Consider the following 12,854-nt stretch of genomic DNA (forward strand, 5'->3'; position numbering starts at 1 on the left):
AAACCTTTCAACTTTGGCTGCTTGCGAAGGGCCCGTGTCCAGTTTCAAGACCTCCAAAACAGGCGGTCGAATTTTGGCTGCTCAGGTTGGGAAGATCGCAACCCTACCTGAGGCATTCACCTGTGGAGACCACGAGATTCGTTTTTTCGCTGGCCGTGTTTTATTCGTTTCGTTTCTTTGAAACAGGGGAGCCAATGGTACATAGTTTCCCAAATATGAAAGCAATAAAACCCCCTCCCACCCGACCCCCAATCCAGAAGGCAAAACAAACTGCCAGAAGATTGAGATGCTACATGCTACATTTAACCTAATTAATTTACTCATGCTTATTTGGGGAGGTGAGACAAAAAAAAAAAAGCGTCATTCATAAAAACATACAGTTAAAAACAAAAGGCCATATAGAACTTTTAACCTACAGTAATGATGTACCTTGTTTCCATGCACACAACTAACATTACAAAAATTGTTTTGTTTCTTTTTTTAAAAAAAAAATAACACAATTAAGACTTCTAGGAGCATTTTGGGATAAAAACAATTCCTAATTCCTTTGGGGATGGGGGGGAGAGAGAGGGAGAGAGAGAGAGAGAGAGAGAGAGAGAGAGGGAGAGAGAGAGAGAGAGAGAGAGAGAGAGAGACAGAGAGACAGAGCACCTCCAGATTGCAAATTCCTATACATGTTTACTTGAAGGGATTAAATCTCTTTTTAAAAAAACTCACACGGATCACCTCAAAATAAGGGGATGTTATTTCATCTCTATTTCAGCTATGTAGGCAACAAACCAACAGTGCTAGTTAAGAACTTCATCTGTAAAGCAAGTCCAAAAGAATTCGACTTTCTACCGTTACAGAAAATATAATCTGCTCAAATAAATAAAAACGCTGCATATTAACATTTCCACTATAAAGTATGCATACCAGAATATTTATAAATATTGAATGTTTTTTTCTTTCTTCTTCTTCTTCTTCTCCGTAATACCACCTACTACAATAATGCTGGCTAAATATGATAAGCACTAGGGGTGTTGAATGCTCGCCACATACTGCGGTTACCTTGAGGTAGAACACACATGGGTACCAAATTCTGCATTCATTTACAGGTACTGCTGGTATCATGTGTTGAAGAAATGTGTACAGTATGAAAAATTCTAAAATACATATGAATGGAGGGGGGGGGGAAGAAACGTTTTGACGGGGGGAAAAATATAGATTATTTTTCTCATGCAAACTATGAATTGTTTCACGGTGTAGTTTTTTGTTGTTGTTTTTTTCCAAGGCAAGATTGCTATTTAAACTCTGCAAAAGACGCGTTGTTCAAAAAGGAGAATGTTTCTACTGGTTTTAGTGCATTTCTTTTCGTTTACTCTTCTAATTTGCATTGTCAAGCTCTTTCTTTCTTTTTTTTTTTTCTTTTTCTTTTTAATATACCCTTGGTGTGCAAACGACATGCCAGTTTTAAACAAAACATCGTCATGGTTTAAGAAAAAGGAAATTTCGGATCGTTTAAAAACAATGGTAAAACAGGAAAAAACTATCAGGAAATCCAGAGCAAAAGTTACATCATTTGATTTCAAGTAAAAAAAAAAAAAAGAGACTAATAATAATAATAATAATTAAAAAAAGGAACACATTTCGTGAGTACAAAACAAAAGAAAGAAAATGTCTGCTGTTTTAGTTTAGGTGTTTCAGGATGCTGCTGTAGGTCTTATGGGGAATCTGAGGAGATGACTTCATAGCAGAAGGAGTGAGGGTGGCCTGCAAGGATTTCAGGGGGGAGCCAACCGGGGTGGAAAACTGGGGAATAGCTATAGCTTCAAGGTGCTTGTTAAAGAGAAATTCTCCGCTATTACTCAGAAAGTTCCCCTCTCTCTCTTTCTCCCCAAGCTTCCCATCTTCGGCTGGCTCAGCTTCTAGCGTCTCGGGCTCTTCCTTCCTGCTAAAGAACCTGTCGAGATAACTGGGGTAGGGGGGGTTCTCCTTCTCCATCTGCTCATCCTTCCTGACCTCGCAACAAAACTGGTCTATGAGAAAGCACTCCTCCCCGCCGCTGACCAGCTGGCCGTCCCACGAGTTTTGGTAGAGGGCCTCCAGCTGGGCCAAGTTAGCCATGCCTTTCTGCTGTTTCTCCCTGCTGACCGATTTAGAGATGCCTTTGGATTCTAGTTGGGAGACGGAGCTATTGAGGTCGTTCAGCTTGTCGACCGCGGCCGACTCGTGCTGCAAGCTCAGCTGAATCGTTCCCGCTATGAAGGAGTCGAAGTCAAAGGCTTGACTCTTCTCCTTTTCTGCAAGCTGCTGGGAAGCCTCCTTGAGAGCTATCTGAGCTTTCACCCATCCGTTCTTCTCACACTTGGACTTGCCTTTCTTATCTGACTTCTCTTTACTCTGCTCCTTCCAGTTAGAAAGATCTATGATCAGCTTGGGCTCATAGTAATGGTTTACTTCGCTTTCCCTCCAGACTAAATTATCTAGGTAGGAGGAGGACCTCATTTTGTAATTACAGGTATGGTTACATTCCAGATCGCAATACTTGTTTTCGTGGTGATCTGGGTACTGCCAACAAGGCTCGGTGGAGAAGTGGGTATCGAAAGCCGGATCTTCGAGATACTTTTCGCGGTCGCCGTCCAAATATTTCCGCGGGTCCACTTGTACTTCCTCTTCGTCGGTCCCATCCGAAAGAGCCCTCGGATCTCGCTGAACTTCATCGGCTTCGAAGTTGTTGTGAACGGGCCATTCGTGGTCTGAGAACTGGCTGTCGTGATACCTGTAATAGTGAGCCAACGATAAGCATCCGTTTACTTTCAGAGTAGCTTCAGAAGGATGATGTATGATGCCCACATTTTTAAGCTTAACAGTTTTACAGTTCATCACCGGCTATGTGCGTTTCTCCCGGTTTTAATGTGGAGAAACTTCTCAGTGATAGCATACAGGTAGTCTTCAAGTTATGAACAGTCACTTAGTGACCATTTGAAATTACGACACACACACCCACACCCAAAAAAAGAAAGCTACTTACAACCCGATTTCGCTTAACTTTCAGGGTATTGGCTTAACAACCGCCAGAAAGAGTGCTGGGAAATTTGGATCAGGTCATTTGATGCCTTGACTTACAACTGCAACAACTAATGACTATTTCAGGGCTCAATTATGGTCCTAAGTCAAGGACTATCTTTTCATGCAACTTAAGAAAATACTTGGTCTTCAAGACGCTCTGAAATGCATATTTTAGCAGCATCTAACACCACATGGCATTCTACTACTTTCTTTATCAGCTGGTATTTCAAATACTACAAGTGTCCAGAATCATTGTCTTTTAATAATAATCTCTTGCAGGGTGGAGTCTGGGCAACTGAATGTGGCTGAGTGTTTACTGGCCGGATGCCCTTCCTGTTGCTAACGTGGAGTTTTGTTCAGCAGATAGATTCTTATTGTGCCCAGAGAGGAATATCTGCCTCTACCAAGGATCGAACTCGCAGCCTCCTGATTGTGAGGAGAGAGCTCCACCTCTAGGCCACCGCACCACCCACTACAAGTGTCCAGAATAATTTCTCAAAAGTTTACCTTTCCCAGTTATAGATGTGGCTGTGACTTTCATCCATCAGCAAAATGTCATCCACTTCATCCTCAATGTGGAAAGGATGACTTGAAATGGGCTCATCAGTTGGGAAGGAATAAATACTCATGTAAGGGTGAGACAAAGCTTCTTCCGCTGTCAATCGGTCCATGGGACTGAAGGTCAGTATTTGTTCCAGGAAGTCCAAAGCTACAGAGGATAAATCCCAAACGGTTTTTTTTTTTAAAAAAAAAAATCATTTGAACACAATATGAAGATCTTTTGTTGTATAAAAGAATAACAATATTTTATTATCACGCAGTGTTTCGTATTTCTGAAATTCAGAATAGCAAAAACAATAGCACTTATATATTGCTTCATAGTATTTTACAGCCCTCTCTAAGCGGTTTATAGAGTCGGCATATTGTCCCCAGCAATCTGGGTCCTCATTTTATTGACCTCAGAAGGATGGAAGACAGAGTCAACCTTGAGCCGGTCAGGACTGAACTGCTGACAGTGGGCAGAGTTAGCTTGCAATACTGCATAGGTAGGTAGGTAGGTAGGTAGAATTGAAATAGCACTTATATACCGCTTCACAATGCTTTATAGCCCTCTCTAAGCAGTTTACAGAGTCAGCCTATTGCCCCCAACAATCTGGGTCCTCCTTTTATTGACCTCAGAAGGATGGAAGGCTGAATCAACCTTGAGCCGGACAGGTATGAACTGCTTACAGTGGGCAGTTAGCTTGCAATACTGCATTTGAAGGAAGGAAGGAAGGAAGGAAGGAAGGAAGGAAGGAAGGAAGGAAGGAAGGCAGGAAGAAAGAAAAGAAAGAAAGAAAGAAAGAAAGAAAGAAAGAAAGAAAGAAAGAAAGAAAGAAAGAAAGAAAGAAAGAAAGAAAGAAAGAAAGAAAGAAAAAATTGAAATAGCACTTATACACAATGCTTTATAGCCCTAAGCAGTTTACAGAGTCAGCCTCTTGCCCCCAACAATCTTGGTCCTCTTTTTATCGACCTCAGAAGGATGGAAGGCTGAGTCAACCTTGAGCCGGACAGGATCGAACTCCTGGCAGTGAGCTGAATTAGCCTGCAAAACTGCATTCTAACCCACTGCGCTACCACAGATTTAATGATTAAAACATAATGCAAACAAGTTGATTACCCCCTTTTTTTTTTCCTTTTCTTTTCCTTTTGACGTAGGACACCTTCTCCATTGTGGCATTTGTGTAAGCATCTGTTTGGCTACGTCTCTCATTGCTATAACTAGTAACGAATATGGTGGAACAGCAGAAAGCAAAAAGCACAGATAATAGGGGACTGGCAACGAACCAAACAAACAGTTGTAGGCTTAAAATATCAGACGCGGCGAGTTCCTGAACACCGTAACCTATAATACACTTACGAAAGACTGATTTGCCCGTTGGCTTTCCCCGTTAAAATTATCACCTGGCAGTAGCTGGGCAGAAATGCTTGCAAAAGCTGCCTGCCTTTTTTAAGCCACAGATGTGTAATATAGGATGTGTTGAAAAGCACGGAAAGCTCACTGCCCATTATGATGCAAATGATTCGGCCCTTTATGGAGAACAAGTCAATTCCCTCCGTGTGGGAGTGCTGAATTTCTGCTGCAACTCTTTTGAGTTAACAGCACCAGGAGAATAGTAGATGCATACATACAGTTGGCTCAGTGGTGAAATTCAATTTTTTTTAAACTACCGGTTCTGTGGGCATGGCTTGATGGGCGTGGTGTGGCTTGGTGGGTGTGGCAGGGGAAGGATACTGCAAAATCCCCATTCCCACCCCAGTCCAGGGGAAGAATACTGCAAAATTCCCATTCCCGAGCCAGCCAGAGGTGGAATTTGTCGGTTCTCCAAACTACACAAGATTTCCGCTACTGGTTCTCCAGAACCTGTCAGAACCTGCTGGATTTCACCCCTGATTTGGCTCCAGGATGTTCCAGAACTGGAAAAGAGCGGTAACATGATATGCCCAGAGGTTTGTTCTTTGTTTTAGAGCAGGGGTCTCTAACCTTGGCAACTTTTAAGACTTGTGGACTTCAACTCCCACAATCTGGGAGTTGAAGTCCACAAGTCTTAAAAGTTGACAAGGTTGGAGACCCCTGTTTTAGAGGGCCTTGTACACTGTGCACCACAACAGTCAAAGTCATCCTGACCACAGGCTCAAAGCCTAATGTAAACAAGGAGGAGTGAAGGAAGACAAAAGAAAAAAGAGAGGAGCTGAGTTACCTTCAGGGCTGACGCCTGGGAGTAGCTGAGTTAAAGGTTTGTGTGGCTCAGTCATGTCGTTTTTAATGTAAACTGGGATTACATTAAGAAGTTCCTGCCGGTCTTCCTCATGCACGACGGGAATAGATTCCAAAATCAGCTGCATCTGTTCAAGTTCATGGGCGCCTAGAGAAGCAGTCAAGAAGCAAACGTAAACGTATAAGTAAAAAGATTCAATTTATTATACTTCATATTACAACAGCAGCAAGAATTACATTTGCCCAGAATTGGAAAGAGGAAAACATGCCATCAAATGCAATGATAATAAAAAAAAAGTGCTCGAATATGCAGAAATGGATAAATTAACTATGGAGTTAAAAGATAGAACGGAAACAGAGTATTACGAAAGTTGGAATATGTAGAATCACTGACTAGCAACTAGATGTAAAATTAATACATAAAGACTATATAGAAAGTATGTTAAATTGAAAATTGTATATATTTATTAATATGATAAAATATGTTAAAGGGTAAAAGGAATATGTAAGTACATATATATATTATATTAAATTGATGTTAAAGAACAAATGTAGAATATAGTAAAAGAATAGTAGGCCATAAATTGGAATTATGAAATTTGAATTGATACCGATAATTGAAAGTTGTAAAAATGGAAATGTGTTTTTAAAACTAAAAAAGGTTGAATAAAGACTATTTTTTAAAAAAGAAGCAGCAAACATCAGCTGCGTTTGACAATATTACGACTCAAGGCTGCACTCCGTTGGGAGTCGGATGATCAATACATTCAGGGTGGATAAAAATCGATGATTTTTTTTTAAAAAAATTAAAAATATTCGGATTTTTTTTAGTTAAATCAGATTTGATTTAAATCGGATTTTTTAAAATCAAATTTATTTTAATAAAATGCTTTTGGAGTAAAAAAACAGTTTTCTATTTAAGATACATTCATAATTTAGTTTATTCAGCAGAAAGCGGAGCTTAAGTTATGTAGCATGAGGCTGCATATTCTGCAATATTGGGATTGTCGGTGAGTCAAAAGCGTGTCAGAGGAAGAGCCGCTGAAGGGACAGAGATGACAGTTGCTCTTTAAAAATTATGATTTAAATCGAGTTGATTTAAATCAAGCCTTTTTACTAATGATGTAAATCATGTTGTAAATCGACTTGATTTAAATCAAATCCACCCTGAATTCATTTAAGTAAATATGAACTAAATAGGACAGTATTCAGGGATTCTTTATCATGTCACCCTCAGCGGATACCGCTGCCCCCTGGAGCTTTCCCGTAGCCGGGATGTCGCTATCCACACCCATCTCTTTGAGGAAAAAGGGGCACCCATGGCATCTGCCATTGCATTTTTAAGATGCAGGATTGTACCTGCTTGTCTTTACCAACCTGCGAAGAGAGTTTTGCCTGTCAGCATTTCAGCAAAGATGCAACCTGCAGCCCACATATCAATGGCTTTCGTGTAGTTGTTGGGCGACAGCAAGAGGCGAGGTGATCTGTACCATTTAGTTACTAGTCCTTCAGAAAGATGGCCCTAGAAGAGAGAAAGGGGGCGGGAGGAAAGAGAGAGACAGTGTTTGCTTTTGATTTGTGCCACCTCCGTTCGGCCTTCCTTCAAACTCGTCGTGCAATTTATTCTGCTGCGTTGCCACAAGCATTTGAGAGAGATGTGGCGGTCTTTCAAGTCTCCATGAGTTGCGTGGGCTTTGGGGAATGGGCCCGAGCCTAAGTCCACTCCAATACCAAGCCTCTCTTCTGACTCAGTTTAGCCCATGTTTATAGGGTACACATTTAATCAAGAGAGAGCCGTATCCCTATACACCTCAAATGCTTTAGCCTGTTTTAGGAATGACAAATATATAACCGAGAACCAATTATTTCATGGTATTCCTAGAAACAGACAGGTGACAATCCTTGAACCTACGTGTCAATTTTCAAAGTCTTCAGGAATATCGAAGTCTATAGCAAAACTCCAAAATGGCCACTCTATTTCCTGCGGAAGGGATTGGTTTTATGGTGCTTTTATAGATAATAATTCCAGCTAGACTTTTCAAACTATAGAACATTGTTCTGTAAGGGAACAGGGGCTATTAGACAACTCTTGTGGAGCAAGATTCATAAATCAATCAAACATCAGAACTGAAACTGTCTTTTCCAAGACTATCAAGGGCGGCCCTCCTTAACACATCCCCAAGTGTTAGACTTGATGGCTGTTTTTTTTCACACCAACGGTTAAAACCATCTCCAACAAATGCCGGAAAGAGATGGTACGTATCTAACCGCGCTAAAATAAAGGAGTTAAACAGGTTGACTGAAGGACAAGATTTCGCACACCGCTTTTATTAAAAGGTGAAGAATGCAATCTTAGCAAGATTCCAACACTCAAAGCGTGGGAGTGATTAACTTATGGAGAACCTGGCCAGATATTAAGCATATCCTGCGATCAACTGGCCTCTCAAATTTGACCGTCTCCCGTCTGTCCATCCCTCCTCCCGCCCTGCGTTTTAAAGGAAAACAGCTGCTCATTTTTTTTACTGACCTTATGAGAATAATGAGGATCCATGATCCGGGCCAGGCCAAAGTCCCCGATTTTCAGCACCAAATCTTCAGTATTAATAAAGAGGTTTGCTGGTTTGAGATCTCTATGCAGGACGTTTGCCGAGTGGATGTATTTGAGCCCGCGTAGCAGCTGGTACATGAAGAGTCTGGCATGTTCTTCCAGTAAGGGGCCCTGCTCAACCAGGTTCGCCAGATCGGTCTCCATGTACTCTTGGACAATGTAAACACAGTTCAGTTCCGTCAGAGAGCCGACGTCATCCGTCAGCTGGCTCCCGTTGGGGCCGAGGATCTCAAAAACTTTGACAATGTTATCGTGGTCGAGTCTCCGGATGATTTTGATCTCGCGCAGAGCGTGCTTGACGCTTTGGGGATCGGAAAGGAGGATCTTCTTGACGGCCACTCTCTTGTCGCAATCGTTGTCGACAGCGGAAAAAACCAAGCCGTTGCCACCGGAGCCCAGAGGTTTTAAGTCCATGTACCGAGAACCTACATCGAAGCCATGAATATTCATCAGACTTTCGAACTTCTCTGCCATTTTTCTTTTTAAAAAAAAAAAAAAAATTTTTTTTTGTTTTTTCCTGTATCCTGTTTCCTCCCTCTTAAAAACTATTCCCGCTTCTACGAATCTAGAGAGATGCTTCCACTGGTAGGTTGCGATGGTCTCGTAGAAAAGACGAACGCCGGGTTGACTTCTGGGTAGCTTCTTGATACTCTCATTGCATGGTCAAGCCAGCCAGGCCTGATGTTTTCCCCTCTTTTTAGGATAAGCACTTAAGACTCTTTACAGATCACGGCGAGGAGAGAGAGAGAGAAAGAGGTCGCAGCATTCATAGTTCAACGAAAGGTGCAGCACATCCGCAGACATGGAAAGGAAACCCCAGGAAAAATCAAACGGAATGAAGTGGCATCTTAGGCGCCCTTCACTCTACTGTGCCAAACTGATCGACGTTTTAACAAAAATGTGAATAAATAGGCATGTAATAGGCTTGTCTTAACATCCTCCTCACAGTGCAGATACATTCAGTGTTGGACTGGTCCTGAGCAGCTTCATTCTAGGGTGGATGGTTTTGCTTGTCTCTGTTTTACAATCTAGTTCGCTAAGAGGAAGAGGCAGCTCTTTCTGGGTAGCAAGGAGGCTGTTAGTTAATGATCAGGTGGCTCCAGCTCACCACAATCACAATCAAAGCTACCATCCATCTTATTCTGTGAAAAACTGAAGAAGAAAAAAAAGGGGGGGGGAGAGAGAAAAGAAGCCACACATAAGCAACCCAAATCATTAGACAGGCTTAAAATTTAAATTGCATAGGGCCGTGATGGCGAACCTATGGCACACGTGCCACAGGTGGCACATGGAGCCATATCTGTGGGCACGCGAGCGTTGCCCTAGCTCAGCTCCAGTGCGCATGCGCGCAATGGCCATCTGATTTTCGGGCCTTCCGGTCCCACTGGCAGTCAGAAAGTGGGCCGTTTCTGGCCTCCAGAGGGCCTCTGGGGAAGGCTGTTTTCGCCCTCCCCAGGCTCCAAAAAAGCCCTGGAGCCTGGGGAGGGTGAAAAACGGGGCCTACCTGGCCCACCATGCCATCGCATGTCAAAAGCAGGAGGAGTGGGTGTGTGTGTGTCATGTGGGCATGCATAGGGGGAAGGGCACATTGAATTATGGCTGTGGGCATGACCCCCCTGCACCCACCCACCCCCCGCTTTTGGCACGCGACGGCAAAAAGTTTAGCCATCACTGGCATAGGGGGTTTTACTACAAACTAAACTTTTTTAAAAAACAAATTGCACACACACACAGAACTAGGCATTAGGAACCCTTTGATCTGCTGGATAGACCGGATCCATCACTGATCTCATTCCCGCCCAGAAGATTCTATCTCATTATGTGCTTTACATGGATAGGAGCTTCTATAAAAAGGCACAAAAGCAAAACAAATTCTCGCCTGTATAAATAAATATAGCGTCCATCCATCGGGGAAACATTTTGTACTTCTCTGTACTTTTTTTTTCCCAAAAAGGTGAAACTTTTAAAGAAATCGTTTCACTACTTGAGACGAGTCGCTATGTTAAGTACTTTCATATTTTTTAAAAAACAAAATATGGAGATACTTCCTAAAAAAAAAAAAAAAGGTGAAGAAACCAGTTGTAAAAAGCAAAAGATGAAGCACATTTTACAAAGCAGGATGAATCTGAAATAATTGAATTTGCCAATCAGTCCTGCATAGGACTTTCTGCGTCCATAATCGACATGCATTCGTGTTGCCCTGGGGTGAAAACAGAATTAGAAATCAAGATATTCTGCACGCCTAGCTCATTCCAGGAAATACATACTCCTCAATAATAATGTGATTTTTAGATAAAGTGGAAGGTAGCACAGAGACTATATAAAGTAATCACAATACAGGATGTTTTTTTTGCAGAGAGCAAATCTAGAAATATTGTGGTGGAGACCAAGAACTCCGATTATTTCTATGTAGATCTTAGTTTTTTAAAAAATTGTCAGTAGTGGATCATACTCAACTGAATGGAATGTTAAAAATCCGTAAGCTATTTTCTAGCACAACGAAAGCAACCCTTTTGTGGATCTCCATATACCAGCTACACCTCTTGGTTTCCAGGGGCTCCTGCACCAACAGTTCAGTTTCACAGATTATGACTTCACCTGATGATGAAGTCACTTTCTATGGAGATGGCATTATTTTGGAAAGTCTTCCTGTTACATTACGGTGCTATCTTTTTCTGAATAGTTTTTATCCCAGAGCTATAATTGCACTCAACAATGAACCAAAGGGCCACCATCGGTGAGCTGTTGGGACAGCATTACTTGGTCTGTTGTGTGGATGTTTGGGTGGTTTAGGGGTGGGGAATTATGGTGGGTGGGAGTGTATTTGGGGATTGTTATGTGTGTTGGACCTGGTCTTTGGGTGTTAAGTGAATTTCATTGTATGGGTATACTGTGTATACACCTACAATGACAATAAAGTTATTATTATATCTATTCTCTTTTCACTTCAAGAACTTCCAGCTTCCATATTTGGCTGCAGGCACCAACTGCGTGTTTCTGAAATGCGGCTGAGGTTTTTAACAGGAAGAATTGGCTTATTGCGAGAGAGAGAGGGAGGGAGAGAGAGAGGGAGAGAGAAAGGGAAAGGGGGAGAGAGGGGAGAGAGGGAGAGACGGAGAGAGAGAGAGAGAGGGAAGGAGGGAGAGAGAGGGGGAGAGAGGGGAGAGAGAGAGGGAAAGGGGAGAGAGAGGGGAGAGAGAGAAAGGGAGGGAGGGAGAGACGGAGGGGAGAGAGGGAAGAAGGGAGAGAGAGGGGAGAGAAAGGGAGGGAGGGAGAGACGGAGAGGGGAGAGAGGGAAGAAGGGAGAGAGAGGGGAGAGAGAGAAAGGGAGGGAGGGAGAGACGGAGAGGGGAGAGAGAGAGGGAAGGAGGGAGAGAGAGGGGGAGAGAGAGGGGGAGAGAGGGAGGGAGAGAGGGAGAGAGAGAGGAAAGGGGGAGAGAGAGGGGGAGAGAGGGAGGGAGGGAGAGGGGAGAGGGAGGGAGGGAGGGGGGAGAGACAGAGAGGGGAGGGGAGAGAGAGGGAGAGAGGAGAGAGGGAAGGAGGGAGAAGGGGAGAGAGAGAGGGAGAGGGAGGGAGAGAGAGAGCAGATGAAAAGGAACAGGAGAAAAGGGTGCGTGGGTATAGGGGAGCTTGTTGCTGAACCACTAGCTCAAAAACGAATATATATGGAGGCCAGAAAAACAACCGTCTCTACAAGCAGCCCGTACTTGGCAGCATGAAAACCGAATCAACAGTCACGGCAAATGAATAAGCTGACTGTTAGATGTAAAGGAAAACTGTTAACTGTTCTTTGATAAATCAAATAAAAGATAGGCCTTTTAAATAACGCGCGCGGCCTTTTATTGCTAACTATGTGGATTGTCTACTCAAAGGATTAAAAAAAAAAAAAAAAACAGCCCGGTTGGCATTCATTATCTCCTACAACTCGAACTTCAGTTTGAAACTATCTTCCAGTGAAACCACAAGTTCTTATTAATTCACAAAACGGACCTAGCAAACTTGGGCTTGTTCTTTCTGATGCTATTTTTTTTTTTTGACTGAAGACGACAGGGCACGGAGTTAAAACTTTCCCTCTGAGTCAGTCCCTCCTGCGTATTTCACAGCAAGAACGAACACCATTAAATAAATGTGGCTCATTAACTCTTTTTTCTTCCCCCAAGTCACACTCTGACCGCACTATATATTAAGCAAGCAAGCAAGCAAGGAAACAAACAAAAGCTTTTAACATAGCTTTCTACCTGGAAGAAGCTACTCAAACTTAACCCAGAGCTTATGACATCATGAGTCATTAAGGCTTCAAACTCTCAAATTCTAGGAACAGCCCTACCCAACTTTAAAACTGACTGGAACAAAACCTGCTGAAATAAAAAAAGCATGAGTAACGTTTGTCCTTTGCTATTCTCACCTCTTTCAGAAGTACAATAAACCTCCGAGAAA

The 12,854-nt window shown here is 42.6% G+C and overlaps 1 protein-coding gene across 1 annotated transcript; it reads right to left on the minus strand.

The window, feature by feature from the left end:
* Positions 1-245: 245 nt before the first annotated feature.
* LOC139326962 (mitogen-activated protein kinase 6) lies at positions 246-9,564 on the minus strand. Its single transcript, XM_070956673.1, has 5 exons — positions 8,337-9,564; positions 7,187-7,331; positions 5,793-5,957; positions 3,559-3,760; positions 246-2,761 (listed from the first exon to the last, which is right to left on the minus strand). The coding sequence occupies exons 1-5, from the start codon at positions 8,889-8,891 to the stop codon at positions 1,669-1,671; spliced, it is 2,160 nt and encodes a 719-aa protein (XP_070812774.1). The 5' UTR covers positions 8,892-9,564; the 3' UTR covers positions 246-1,668.
* Between the last annotated feature and the right edge of the window lie 3,290 nt (positions 9,565-12,854).

Source organism: Pituophis catenifer, unplaced genomic scaffold (genome assembly GCF_029215685.1).
Source record: "Pituophis catenifer annectens isolate HBS135680 unplaced genomic scaffold, rPitCat1.0.hap2 SCAF_408, whole genome shotgun sequence".
In the NCBI taxonomy this organism is placed as follows: Eukaryota; Metazoa; Chordata; class Lepidosauria; order Squamata; family Colubridae; genus Pituophis; species Pituophis catenifer.

Excerpts from the sequence above, each read along its gene's own strand:
- LOC139326962 (XM_070956673.1), bottom strand. The coding sequence starts at position 8,891 with ATGGCAGAGAAGTTCGAAAGTCTGATGAATATTCATGGCTTCGATGTA. Across the intron at positions 3,761-5,792 it reads CCCAGGCGTCAGCCCTGAAG|CTTTGGACTTCCTGGAACAA; the intron begins GTAACTCAGCTC and ends TATCCTCTGTAG. Across the intron at positions 2,762-3,558 it reads CACATCTATAACTGGGAAAG|GTATCACGACAGCCAGTTCT; the intron begins GTAAACTTTTGA and ends TCACTATTACAG.